Source organism: Oreochromis niloticus, linkage group LG15 (genome assembly GCF_001858045.2).
Source record: "Oreochromis niloticus isolate F11D_XX linkage group LG15, O_niloticus_UMD_NMBU, whole genome shotgun sequence".
NCBI lineage: Eukaryota > Metazoa > Chordata > Actinopteri > Cichliformes > Cichlidae > Oreochromis > Oreochromis niloticus.
The window spans coordinates 24,939,277-24,953,046 of record NC_031980.2 but is presented as its reverse complement, the minus strand read 5'-3'; the positions used below and the strand labels follow the sequence as shown (position 1 = coordinate 24,953,046).

Sequence of the window (13,770 nt, the reverse complement as noted above, 5' to 3'; positions counted from 1 at the left end):
GGTAGAAATAGAATGAGTTATTCCACCACAGCAGACCTGCTGACAGGTAAAAATAACTGCTTGGGTCATCTTACAGTTATCGTCTCTGCACAAACCTGCTCTATAACCTTTTATCTTTACACATAACACAACTCAGCTGACGGATTAAACATGTTCACACTATCACGCTATGCGGTCACTTCACCTTGCAGCGAGTTGAAGATGGAGAAGAGGTACATGAACGTCAGCTTGACCGGTCCCCAGGCAAAGAAAGCAAAGCCCCATGTCATTCCCAGCAGGAAGGTGAGGCTGATGGCGCTCCGTAGGTTTCGGAGAACCTGGATCACAGCAGGAGAGAATTTTAAAGTGCTAAACGTTCCCTCCTTTCCTTGTCTCCTTAGTTTACTTCCTTTTCCAGAAGCACATGAGAAACTTCATTAATGGTGTACAGTAACTCTTTCCTCTGTCTCTGACATCAGCCTTAAAACCATTTAGACGTTTCAGACCGCCTTAAGGCTGCTGACACCTGCGTTTATACTTGTTTCTTGTTATGATATTGCAGGAATGTCAGGGTGAACTTTTAATCCAGAGAGTTATTACAACAGACAGAAAGTTTTTTGTTTTTTTTTATCATGAATCTCAGTCCAGATCACTGGGCGTGAGTACAGACCTCTTCCCGCAGCGTGCGGTTGCTGCGTTTGCCATTGCGTCCGCAGATCTGCAGCATCACCACGACAAACATGGCCAGGTTGAGCAGAAACACCAGGCAGAAGTAACCAACGCAGGTGGTGTAGAAGACGGTTTCATTGGTAATCCAGCAGCTGACAAGGAAACACACACATACCCATTCAAACTATTAAAGAGGGATTTAAGGTTTTTTCACACATCATCCACTTTATTATAATGAAACTAAATTCTGCCTTAATCAATTTGAAATGCAGTAAACTCAAACTAAGTGAAAGTGCTCTGGTCATCCCGTTATAGTAAACCCTGCTCTGAGTGTTAGGACTGAGGGTTGCTTTAAAGTGAGATTTTGTGCAGCTGCTCAGTTTGATTGTTTTTGGGGGTTTTGCAGGATAACAGACAGAATCAGCTGCAGGTGCTCGAACACGTCAGTCCAGATAAATGACAAGAAATCATCACATCCATATTTAGTGACGTGGTTTGTAGACCTGTTATTGAGATTCTAGGCACACTTACAACTTTGACCCTCCTTTGTGTTCTTCTGCTTTGTACGCGCCTTTGTCCACCACAGCAACGATCCCAACCAGCGCAGCAGGAAGGCCTGGAACACACACAGCACACCGTCCGCACATTAACGTCAGTGTCCCGGGTCTCTTACACTTACATCACAATCACAGACTGAAATGGCATCAAACTGTTTTATCTTATAAATTAAACCCACGTCCTCATATCAAGACAGAAAAGTATTCAACAATTATCTAACGAGGTAACGGCCTCCTCTTTTTAGTGTATGTTTATGTGCATATCAGCGCCATCTAATCCCAAACAGCTCAGAGAAATTAAAATCGCATCTCAAACGAGAGCTCCGGTCTCAGGAGGATAATATAAATCTTAGAAGATATTTTCTCTGAGGAATGTTCGGTGCGCTGGTGCACATCTGTTCAGGATAGTAAAAGGTTTACCTGCACTTAGATCTGTCTGTAAGAGATTATTAATCATATTCAGCAGGAATGATGTGAAGCTGAAGCTGTGCCGTGTGTTTTTGCCCTGAGACACCCGCAGCTTCACAGAGTTCCAAATCTCCCTCCAAACGAAGACTTGACTTGTGCACAACAGCAGGAGCTTCAGTAATTATTAATCATAATTTTTTCCTGATGCAGAGAAATGCTAAACCATGTTGGACACTTTTACTTTATTCATGATCTTTTGTTGTCTTTGTGGGTCTGTGTGGATCAGCAGTGGGCGACTCACCCCACCCCACGATGCAGAACTTCAGGATGTACCGGCGGATGTAGGTGTTAAAGACTTTGACCAGAGCAATGTACATATGGACCGATTCTAGCCCCATCCAGGTGAAGGAGGTCAGAAGAAAGTAGTGGAGGAAAATGGCCACAGCCAAGCACAGCCCATCGTTTTCCATGGTGCTCAACCAGCTGTCCAGCAGGAACACCATGTTGAGAAACAGCAGGGATGTGCTGAGGTTCATCAGGATCTTCGACGGGTAGTCACGCCGCAGCTTCCTGTGAGGAAAAGAGGAGGAAAGCACAAAGTTCTGCATGGTTACATTCTGATATTGTCGAGTATTTGCTGCAGTTTTCCGAATATTCTCATCACTCTAGCATGTTTCTCAAGTTTCTCTCGGGTTTCCTGCTCCAAATATTTCTGTGACTTTGAAATTTATTGGTGATTCACAACATTTGAGCTGAAAGCCTTCAGAGCACCGTGAGTGACCCATGTGCGCTCCATTTACCCAACACAGAGCCAAAAACACACTTTCTTCGTGCACGCATCACTGACATCAATGACATCACTGAAAAAAAGTGATAACAGTGATGCATGCAACCCTCTGTCCTCCACACCATCCTACGCCTCCTTTTCAGACTACAGGTGTTCACACCTGGGACAACAGGCTCTGCTGATTAGTATTGTTTGCACTCATGTAAACCTGGGAAAGATGATGGTTTGGGTTTAAACAGACTCTGTATAAACAGCTTGCATTTTGAACAGTGATGCTTGGCTCTGGGATTTAAATGTGAAGCCAAGAGAAACAAAGGAGCGGCATTTATATTGCACTGTTTTAGTCCTTCTGACTCTGCAAAGTGCTTTTACAAGCTTAATGCAGCATTTTAAGAGCTGAAAGAGAGCGACCCATGCTGCTTTTACTGTAAACCCAGGGGTCACAGCACTGGAGCCAAAGGACATGTCGTGCACATCTGTGAGACACCATCACCTCTGAGAGAGCAGCGGTGTTTCACACTCTGGGAGGAACAACTCGAGGAAACTACAGATGATGGAAATCCAGACTGTCTTCCAACACTTTGTGTAGTTCTGCTTTAACAAACTGACTCGCTTTTGTCACCAAGGTAAAAATGACATCACTGATGGAAAAATGGATGAGGAGAGGTGATAGCCAGGCACTGGAAGCTGGAGGGGTCGTGCTGCGGCCGAACGGTGGACTCACTCGAAGGCGATGTACGTGAGCAGCGTGGCAGCAGAGAAGATGGCAGAGATGCCGCAGCCGATGTTGCTGATGTAGGTCAGAATTTTGTTGTTCTTCTCATCGATGGAGGCCGAAGTCCGAGAGATGTCCTGAAGAGAGACACGGCAACGGTCAGATGATGTCAGAATGAAGGAAACGCACATGAACAACAAAGAAGGCTAGAGTGCAACCTTGGAGACCATCGTGACCATGACAAAAAACATGAAAGGATCCACACAACGTGACATGAATGTGGCGCCCGTGCCAGGACATCGGTGTGACAGGTGTTTGAGGACAGCTCGGACACACACACTCACAGGAACACGGCGGTCTTACCAGGAGGACACCGAAGTGTGTGAGGTGGTCACACTCGCACACGGTTTTGTTGGCAGTAGAATAGGTGGAGTTTTTTGTGCAGCCTTCTTTGTTCCAACCCCCAGTTCCATCTAGTGGTGACACAGAGGCATTACAGCAAAGTCAACTCAACACGTAATGAAAATGTGTAATTTTGATCATGGCTCAAGAGTTGGGAGTTCGCTTTGTAATCGGAAGGTTGCCGGTTCGAGCCCCGGCTTGGACAGTCTCGGTCGTTGTGTCCTTGGGCAAGACACTTCACCCGTTGCCTACTGGTGGTGGTCAGAGGGCCCGGTGGCGCCAGTGTCCGGCAGCCTCGCCTCTGTCAGTGCGCCCAGGGTGGCTGTGGCTACAATGTAGCTTGCCATCACCAGTGTGTGAATGGGTGGATGACTGGTTGTAGAAAGCGCTTTGGGGTCCTTAGGGACTAGTAAAAGCGCTATACAAATACAGGCCATTTACCATTTAAAGAGATTAAAAGATTGATTTCTTTCTAATAATAAAATATAATATAATAAAGGTTTGTTTTTTTTATAATGAATAAAGCACTGCTCAGGATTCAGGAGCTTGAAATATTTCTCTGAAGTTTCTACAAAGTTTGAGGGCGGCTGCTCCGAAGCCAAATATCTGTACTGAGATAAGACTGCGCACAAACGTCCTCTCCAGTAATTACTGGAGCTGCCAAATGTACCAGAATTCTCTGCTGAAAGAGCAACCAGACCGTCAAAGTAAAAGTGCAGCAGGACGGAGGTGTGACGAGCTGTAACAGCTGCCGATGGTCGTATCACAACTCCCTGCAGATCTGAGGACCAGTGGTGAACCTGAGGTGAGCGATGAGGCGACGGACAGACTTACCGTTCTTCTTGAAGTCCCAGAAAACGCACACCAGATTCTCAGAAGCCTGAGAGGATAGAAGAGCAATGACTCAGCAGCAAGTTCAAGTAGGCAGACGCTCAGAGCCACTCGTGATCACACCTGGCTCATTTCTGCATGATTTTCCGACACTGTCATTTCAAATCCTTCAGCACATCTCCAGGAACTATATTCTTACTGCCAGTTTTTAGTAATATGGATTAATAATGTTAATAAATGTATTAATAAAGCTCAGAAAAAAGGGAACATGAGAAACATGAAGGTGATTTATATGACACAGGCAACACAATAAAGCACAGGTCAAAGAAAGGAAGTGAAAAGAGTAACACGAATATGTAAATAATGTTTATAAAGTCCAAAAATGGAACAGAGAAGAAAGGAAAAAACGTGAACGCTCACCTGCTCAGAGCGGTGAGTGATCTCGATCCTCACTGGGTCCATCAGGTTGTGGATGGAGAAGTTCCCCACGCTGGTCGCCACTACGTAGCTGATCAATTCATTTTCCTCCTTTTTCTGAAAAACACGTCATGTTAAGACACCCTAAAACATCAGCCTTTGTGTGAATCTCACACCGTGACCTCTGACCTGGAAAAAACTGGGGCTGCTGAAGAACATGAAGCTGATCCTGGACAGTGTGTCGGGTTCGGCATGAGAGACGTTGGACAGCAGAGAGGCGGGAAGTGTGACCTGAGCTAAAGGATTCAGCTGCTCAGACTTAGAATTAAAATCGATCTGAGAGGGGACAGGAAACAAAGCTGAATCAAAAAACACAAATCCACCTTCTACAGGAGAAAGTTTTGACCTTCCCAGCCGTTACCTGTGGGTCAGACTTGTTTGGAGACATGAAGGCGCCGAGGGTCGTTTTGTTGAACGTCGTCGTGTTGAGGGCCAGAATTCCCACAGCCAGATTCTTGGAATTGATCTGGATGGACGGACCATCAAACTGGATCTTCTGCACCAGCTCATCCATGGTCTTCAGAGCTCTGTGGAGGACGAGAGAGTAGCAAAGTATTTCTACGATGATTTCAAAGGGAAGCAAAACCAGACAGATATTGGTGAGAAAGACAGAGGTGGCGTTTAACACGGCTGACTGAAACGCAGCTGAAAATGATCATGTTTGAAGGTGATTCATGTGAAACAGACTCAAACATGTGAGTCTCGTTTAAGTTTCAGTTTAATACTGAACTTTCCGTCCTGCCAGCAAACTTTGTGGCTGAGAGTTCATTAAGCGGCAGAACGTTTCAACACTCTGACTACATGCTAGCTGATGGCTATTGTAGAAATGGGACACGGCCTCCGCGCAACTGAGGGCAACCTGTCGGTTCCGGTGATCATGCTGAACTGTTTTACTGTTGGAGGTCAACTGTAAGTAGTTGTGGCATCAAGTGGTTGCCCAGAGGTTGAGCATGGAGCGCTCTGCAATCTTCGAGTGAACTTTTGGTGGAAGGTGGCCTGTGTCCAAACTGCTGCGGTCTCTCAGATAGGTTGGTGAAGCTTTGCAAATAATGTTCATGTGATTAATAAACACACACAAAACCATCACATAACAACCAGTCTGAGTCGGTCTGCACAACCAGTACAACCCGTCTATGGTGAAACTCGCTGCAATAGGAGACGCAACTCAAGTTTTATTCCTATGCAAATGTTAGGTTCTCATCCGCTGCTGTCACAGAGCAGTTAAATCTCCAACTTTCAGAAGCTACTGGACTCTGAATTTAAATGCTTAATGTAAATTTCAGTTTAAAGTGAAAAACTTTGTATGGAGACAGCAAATGATTTGCAGTTTTCACCGATTTATTCCAGTTAATCATCAAATTATCAGAAACCGACGATCCAAACTGACAGCAGACTCTCCACCTTATTCTCAGTTTATCGTCATCCTGATGCTTCAAAGTGTCTTTGCTAACTGCTAATTTTCACAGACCTGGTGACATTTGCAGAATTTCTCCAGTCACCATACTTCCTGGTGGTGTGTGTGTGATAATTTTACATTTTTCAGATGTTTTGGTTACAAAATCAAGATTTTAGTAGATCAGCCGCCTGCAGGTCAACATGTGATTCTTTGTTTTTTTTAAACATGTGATCAACATCTGATCAGTCACTATTTGTCACCTAACAGCAGAAACAGAAAGTGTATAAATAGGAGGTTTTAATGGGATCGTGTTAAAATGAGAGCACAGCTGAGTTCAGCTTTTACTGAAGCACAAAAGGAAACATGAAAACAGTTTCCTAGACCTGAAGGATCCATGTGACTGAAAACTTTCTGCATTTCCTGATTTTCCTGCAGTGATGCAATTACAGCAACTCTGGTCAATCAAAGCTAAGAGTACAATTAGCTACATTAGCTACATAGCATGCAGGAAGTATGAATTTTCCTGCAGCATCATGAACACCATCGACTGTAACGAGGAAATAACAGCACATTGTGTGGGCCATTAATGCCTCAGAGTTTAAGATTATTACAAAGAGTTCATGACATGATTAAAGTTGTGGAGTAAGTACTTTGTAATATTCCTTCCACACACAGTTTTTGTGTGTTTCTCCGTGAATGCAGTGATTTTACTTTTGTGTTTTCATGCAGCAAATAAAACCTGCCGGCGTGGGACCTTCAGGGACAGCATGGAAAAGCAGAGTCCAGGAACAACAGAGCCTTCTTATTTTCAATAATGCTTTCTTTCTGTCATATCTCCTGTTCCTCTGGTGGATGTTCACCTTAAACACCGTTTCACATAATTAAGTCAGAGAACTGCTGGATCTGTTATGTCATATGTCCTCTGCAGCCAATCAGAAGAAAGCAGGTTTAAAGAGAGCTACCTTGTTTCAGAGGACAAACCAAACAATAATTGTGATCAAGCAAAGTGAATAAGACAGTAAACTACAGAACTGACAGTGAGTCAAAGTTAAGATGACAGCAGAAAGGAAAGGTTTCCTCATTTTGTAGTATGAAAACAGCAGCTGCTGTCAGTGAATGTGTCATCAGTGGGAGGTGAGCAGAGTAAGAAGTCTGTACTTGTCTGAGGCCGACGGGACTGTAGCTGAGCCAATCATGACGTTAGAGATGATGGTGACGATGCTGGAGGCTAACGTGATGTTGATCTTGGCTACGTTCACTAGTTGTTCCACCTTTGACACCACTTTAGACACCTGGACACGGAGGACAAGGAGGACAGGAGGACAGGAGGACACAGAGTCACTCTCCTGGTCACAGGAGGCTTGAGTGAACAGATGCCAGTGTAAACACTCACCTCTGTCTCATTCAGCTTGTTGTTGGTGAACGCTTTGAGCTGCTCCGCTACATCAGATGCATTTTCTGCTCAAGCAACACACAAATGGTCCATTTTGTCACTTTCTATCACAACTTTGTGATATATCACAGATTAAAACACAAATTCAGGTTCATTTTCCAGTTCTGTGTCATTTCTAGTCTATTGACTTATAATTCAGGTTTAAAATAGTTTAATGTATAAAGTCTTGAAACTGAACAAAAATCTATATATATTTGTCAAAAGTAAGTGAAAATTAGAGTTTCATACAGATCATCTTAATATTTTTGTTTTTCTTTTACAAATGTCAGATTTACTCACAGCAGCTTTAAAAGTGAATGAATATTTCTTTATATTTGTGAATTTATGTTAAATTAATTCTGCATGTTTGATTTTGCAGGATTATGGATCCTGATTAAATGTTATTGGAAGAAAAGCTTTTATCTTTCATAGTTCGTTGTGAGATATTTATATTCAAACAGGTGTGAAAAAACATGCTGGAAGTACCCTCAGAGACTGTATGTCAAAAGAATAGGTAAATAAGTGGCTGTAGCTCAGGTGGCAGAGCAGGTCAGCCACTAATCAGAAGGTGGGTGGTTCGATCCCAGGCTGCATCCTGGCTGCATGCCAAATATCCTTGGGCAAGATACTAACCCCACGTTTGCCTACTGGTGGTGGTCAGAGGGCCCGGTGGCGCCTGTGTTCGGCAGCCTCGCCTCTGTCAGTGCGCCCCAGGGCAGCTGTGGCTACAATGTAGCTTGCTATCGCCAGTGTGTGAATGTGTGTGTGAATGGGTGAATGACTGAATGTAGTGTAAAGCGCTTTGGGGTCCTATGGACTAGAAAAGCGCTATACAAATGCAGGCCATTTACCAGGCCATAAGTATTTGATATATGAAGCTAATTATTTGCAGAAATCATATATGTTACATATTTCAAACCATACGATTTTTGGGCAAATCAGAAACGGACGAGCAGAAAATATTGTAAAAACGTCACCCAGCATATTATCTGAAACACACAAAGAGTGAATAAAATGTTCCCACATTGGAAAAGAACATTTTTAAATCTGTACTTATGCTGCGGTCTCAGACTCTTTAACTTTGTTGTTAGAACTTTTATTTTGAACAGCGGCAGTTGGAATAAAATAATTTAAAATCATGGATTTGCTTTTTTATTCATGCAAAAATAAAACAACTCAGATATTTAGCTGCCTATTTTTTTTAACGCACAAAGCAAATGATGCATTGTTAGAATCAATGGCGTCGGCACGCCCCGTCTACAGTCCGCTGTCGGTTTGACTTCGTGTCTGAGCGTACCTGCTGACACTTGGATGGAGTCGATATCAGTGCAGTTGCTGCTGTTTGGATCTGACCAGTACGATGAGTAGTTCAGTGAACTGATTAAACTGGGAAAAGAAGAGGTTATCGATAAGGCATATAATTACTCAGCTTAAAGAAGTAGTCCTAAGTAAGTGAGCCGGCACTGCTGCAGGCTCGAATAACCTGCAAAGGTTTTGTGGAGGAATGTGAAGGAAGTGCTTAAATATTCAACAGCTTAACAAACCCAATCCTGCTCACTCCAAACACACAGTTCAATATGCAGTAAAGGTAGTTATAACACTCCCTGATTTTATCAGCCTACCCATCTGCCCCGACCTCCTTCCTACACTAACTCTACTCACTAACCTCACGATGATCATGAGAACAAAGTGCCTACAAACGATGGATATGAAATAAATAACAGTTCATGAATATAAGTGCAAATCCTAATATTTGCCTTGAACCTGCTCAAACGTGGTCATTTCAGGGATGATGTAGGATTATTGTTAAGTGGAAAATAAGAATATGGAGCTGGAAATATCGCAAACAAATATTCGTGTTTGGCTGCAATCAGCTCATGTTTTGTGCGTGTTGGTCTTACCAGGTCCTCCATTTCTTGTTGAGGAAGCAGGGCTGGTACCGAGTAACGGTTGGTCTGGTTTCAGGCCAATGCGAGTCGCGCGGACAATTTTCTTTAAGCAGAAAAAAACAGGAGTGATTTCAGTTTTGAAGCAGACATACATTCATATAATGAAACAGGAAAAACATCCAGGGCACAGAGTGATCAGAGAAGGCAAACAGACAGACTTTAGACAATAAAATCCACAACAAATCACAGCCAGAGAGTTGTGTGAGTGATGTGCAGAAACCATACTTCTTTATTATCTCCAGTTCTTGTTTTTCTGTGTTTAGCATCAGTGTAACCTTCTCACCAATCAGTTTGACTTCCACAGAGGCGCTCTGGATCTCCATGCCCTCTGCCATGCTCCCCTGTCTGAGCCGGGCAGACGCATCATCGATGAGGCTCAGGCTCTCGTTGGTGATGTCGGTATTAACCAGCAGACCGCGGCACTCATAGCTGCAGCACAAAGAGAGATGCCAGAATGACATACCATCCTAAACACCTGACTTCTATGAGCTGATGAGCATGTAATGACAGGAACCTGCAGAGTTAAACAGAGTCATGCTACCTGCTCAGGTTTCCTGCAGTCTCTGGACGCAGCTGAACACTGGAGAGGGAAAAGAAGAGAAGCAGCAGAGATGAAAGACTACACACAGAGAAAAATGATACATGCTGCATGAACACAGTAAAGTACCTGCAGCCAGGAAAGCACATAAGTCAGACTTTTACTGTTCACCTCAAAATGTGACTCAGGTGTGCAGAGCCTTACTGCTCAGCTTTAAACACCTCACACATCTGCACTCGCGCTCACAGGAGCAGGACAGTAAACTTCATCCTGGCGTGATCTGTCGCTCTCACAGTTGTAACTGTTTCTAACTGTTTCTTTTTTCTCTCCTTGGCGTAGCTCATCTTTTTAGCTATTATGAAATGGCTGAAGACAAGCACAGAACCAAACAGCATGACCCATACAAACAGGAAACAGAAGGGGTTTTTTTTTCATCAAGGATAAAAAGCACCTTTGCACTAGGTCGTGTGGGCTTTGTGTGATAGCTGTTTGCAGGATTACCTGATGTTGCCCACGTAGACTTTGTGGATCCAGTTCTCAAAGGTCTGATTGAGCTGTAAAAATAACAGATCGGGTTTGAAGTCTGCTCAGCAGTTGGTGTGTTGATGTGAAGAAGCTAAGAAACTTTATGTACCTACTCCACGAGTAAAAACTGTTCCAAAAAATCAAGGTCATCGCTTGTTCAGATAAAGGTGAGTCTAGGTCCCGACCTCTGTATTCTCCTAATCTTCATTTCTTTAGTTCAGCAGCTCAGAAAAATTTTTCACTCCCGTGTTATCTTAATTCACTCTCATTAAATAAAATATGACTTGAATCTTGTTTATCATAGACCTAGAGATGAAGTTTGAGTTCTGTTCAATAATTCATGTAGTCAGTGTACTCATGTAGTGTGGCTGTTTTGTCTCCCCCTCCTGGCAGTGAGAGTAATTGCACAGCTGATCTTTTTCTTTTTTAGATATTCTGACACTTTTTGTCGTTTCCGTTTCATTTTTATCTGTAACATCAGAAACTTTCTGCTAGCTGCTGTAGCTACACCGCCACTATGCCAACCAACCAGAGTTTAGCGCTGCCACAGACATCAGACATTAAACTATGTTGTACTGAGACTTCCTTTTGTTTCATTTAAGAAGATAATAACTGGAACTGAAGTTCTGAACTTTTTTCTGTGTTGTGTTTTGAATAAAATACATTTTACACAGTTTTTTGACTTTGTATTGAAAATCATATTTTAGTATATTTCTACGTTTGATAAAGTTAAGCTGAGCTTCAACTAATTAAAATTATGAAAGAAAATCTAATGAGGTCTGTCACTGCTGCCATGGTTACGCTCACTGAGGTCTGGACATGGATGAATCAGAGGAGTAAAAACTCACCCAAAGAGCCACGGCTGATTTAAGCGTCTCCCGTGTCGTCTGGGATCTGCTGTCATCCACCACAAACTTGAATTGGTAAAACTGCTCCTCTACAGACCAAGGTGAGAGCACAGGAGAGAGAAAGAAGAGCACTTTAGACTCGATGTGCAACAGCTAATTCATACAGAGCCTGTGGCACATAGCAGGAGACGGCCCGAGCGATTTGAGCTGATCGAGTTATGTAAAAATCTCATTTTGAAGTAAAATGATGAAAAATGGGAACACACCGCCTGACGGATAATAACGTCGGCGCTGAGAGGAGAGCAGTCGTTCCCCTTTCTTTTTTCAAACTGCACAAATCAAAGAGTCGAAGCAGGATTTGTGCAGTTTGAGTCTTTCTCAGGATTGTTTGACCCTTTGATCTGCGCTCTCACAAATCTACCTTAAAAAGGAAAAAAGGAATAAAGAGCATTATTTATGAAGCAGGTACATTAAAGATCTGTGGAGAAATGTAAATGTTAAAGAGTTTTTGGGTCTGAAACTTCCTGTAAAATTAGTTTCCTGTTACACAGACTCATTTCAGTGAGTTTTTGTGTGTGTGATTTCCTTAAAAAACAGATACGTGTATAAAGTAACGACTAATGGAATTAAAACTGATTAAAGCTTAAAAAAAAGACTTTTTAACCCATACTTTCGGTTTAAGAGGAGGCACATCCAAGCTCTTCCTGTAGGGCCCTGCACGCTCCTGCTATGCTTCACATCGGCCACGAGATGTCTCTCTAATATCTCTAATTGTTAGTAAATGCTACTGACTGGAAATGAGGAAATGGAACTGACTGGAGGGAAATCCTTATTTTATCTTTGGTTATAAATATACTTTTCAGAGTTTCAGTGCCGCTGATTGATTTTGAATATTTGATTTGATAGCACAAAGTAGCATGCAGACGATGAGAAGCACCAAAGCAGGATGCCTCCACCAAGAAGCTGCACGGACTGAAAAATGAATATAAGAAAAGCAGAAAAACGATGTTGGCAGTTTATCAGAGAGGAAAGAAAAACAGGCAGAAAGTAGACTACAATCCCTTTTTTCACTACAAGTACCAGGCTAAATACCAACATCTGATTGGTCAGCTAAACTCATGGTTAATGAACTACAATGAGCCAGAATCATTTTAAACCAATCACCAGTCTCAGCTTTGATGGGGATCCCGCCCAATCACAGCATTTGTACTGACATCTATGATTCGAACTACTGACCTGCTGTGAAACCCGACCACCTGAAGTGAGTATTCAGTCTTAAAGTCTTTGTGTTTTTAAACCAATGCATTGATATTACAGCTCAACCAAAGACTGACCCATAACTGACTTTACAACAGCTGAACATGTCATTCTGAGATTATTCTGATTATTCTATTATAAGATTATTGGTTACTGGCAGCAGGAGCTTGGTTTCTTTGGGCCGGGCCAACAATGACATCAACCGGTAAGGTCTGAATTGCTGTCGCCTCAGATTACAGAGGAAGTGTTGAATGGGGACCAGTAAAGTTCTTCAGAACCAAAGTGGGCTGGTTGAATGGAGTTGGTTATGGGAACACTGTGAGGCGGAAATACCACAAAAACACTTAATAATATGGACACAGGCGTCCGTATGCATTTGTAATGCTGCTCAAATCAAAAAGTTCTGATTCAGACCATTTAAAAGACTTGAAGACTAAATACTATATTTTTGTAATCTTGTAATTTTACTGACTATTTATTTTTATTTTCTACGACAACAAAGTTGTTACTGCGTAACATACTATTCCCCGATGGCAGTCCACACTGACATATAAAAAGAAAGCGTTGTTTGCACCGGCAGGGCAGTGTGGGCCTGATCGATGGATTCGCTGTTGGGGATCCCAGACTGGGGCGGAATGTGGCCTTTTTGAAGCCGCTGCTGCTGCCAGCTGATGGACTGAGAGCTCTGAATGGAGGTGTAGGAGAGGAGATCTTTGGGGTCATGAGATGCCAACCACTGGCAGCTGCTGGAGGCGTTGGGGAAAAGTTGAGATTGTTGTCTTTGACGTTGCCAGTGCCGTGGTCTTGGTTCACGTCCCCCTTCATTAAAGCTCCTGAGCTCTGGTTCCTGCTGTGATTCGACACGCTTGGACTTGAGTTCAAACTTGGCTCTAAGGCGGTTAAATTTGACTTTGCTGCTGGGTCTGCATTCACGTAACGATCTGGCACCGGCACTGGCCTGCTCCCTGTCACACTGCCCTCAGACCCATCCAGACTTCCT

At 43.1% G+C, this 13,770-nt stretch overlaps 1 protein-coding gene and 1 long non-coding RNA gene across 9 annotated transcripts in view; one reads left to right on the top strand and one right to left on the bottom strand.

Annotated features, from left to right (window-relative positions):
* Positions 1 to 13,770, bottom strand: part of adgrg6 (adhesion G protein-coupled receptor G6) — a 111,030-nt gene that overhangs the window by 23,834 nt on the left and 73,426 nt on the right. For all 5 annotated transcript variants that reach the window (XM_025898689.1, XM_019346067.2, XM_019346068.2 and 2 more), the window contains 18 exons: positions 11,514 to 11,602; positions 10,642 to 10,694; positions 10,144 to 10,182; positions 9,886 to 10,031; positions 9,555 to 9,645; positions 8,951 to 9,039; positions 7,615 to 7,679; positions 7,380 to 7,513; positions 5,187 to 5,352; positions 4,955 to 5,101; positions 4,769 to 4,882; positions 4,352 to 4,397; positions 3,479 to 3,588; positions 3,125 to 3,252; positions 1,915 to 2,183; positions 1,180 to 1,264; positions 650 to 800; positions 185 to 317 (listed from right to left, as the gene is read on the bottom strand). In XM_025898689.1, coding sequence (XP_025754474.1) covers positions 185 to 317; positions 650 to 800; positions 1,180 to 1,264; positions 1,915 to 2,183; positions 3,125 to 3,252; positions 3,479 to 3,588; positions 4,352 to 4,397; positions 4,769 to 4,882; positions 4,955 to 5,101; positions 5,187 to 5,352; positions 7,380 to 7,513; positions 7,615 to 7,679; positions 8,951 to 9,039; positions 9,555 to 9,645; positions 9,886 to 10,031; positions 10,144 to 10,182; positions 10,642 to 10,694; positions 11,514 to 11,602 — 2,055 coding nt within the window. The remainder of the gene's footprint in view (positions 1 to 184; positions 318 to 649; positions 801 to 1,179; positions 1,265 to 1,914; positions 2,184 to 3,124; positions 3,253 to 3,478; positions 3,589 to 4,351; positions 4,398 to 4,768; positions 4,883 to 4,954; positions 5,102 to 5,186; positions 5,353 to 7,379; positions 7,514 to 7,614; positions 7,680 to 8,950; positions 9,040 to 9,554; positions 9,646 to 9,885; positions 10,032 to 10,143; positions 10,183 to 10,641; positions 10,695 to 11,513; positions 11,603 to 13,770) is intronic.
* LOC102082011 (uncharacterized) overlaps positions 11,484 to 13,770 on the top strand; it is a 28,567-nt gene continuing 26,280 nt past the window's right edge. For 3 of the 4 annotated variants that reach the window (XR_266250.3, XR_003214106.1, XR_003214104.1), the window contains exons 1-2: positions 11,562 to 11,614; positions 12,420 to 12,774. This is a non-coding gene — a long non-coding RNA (uncharacterized LOC102082011). Of the gene's footprint in view, positions 11,615 to 12,419; positions 12,775 to 13,770 lie in introns of all 4 variants that reach the window. The other variant, XR_003214105.1, reaches the window with a different exon arrangement.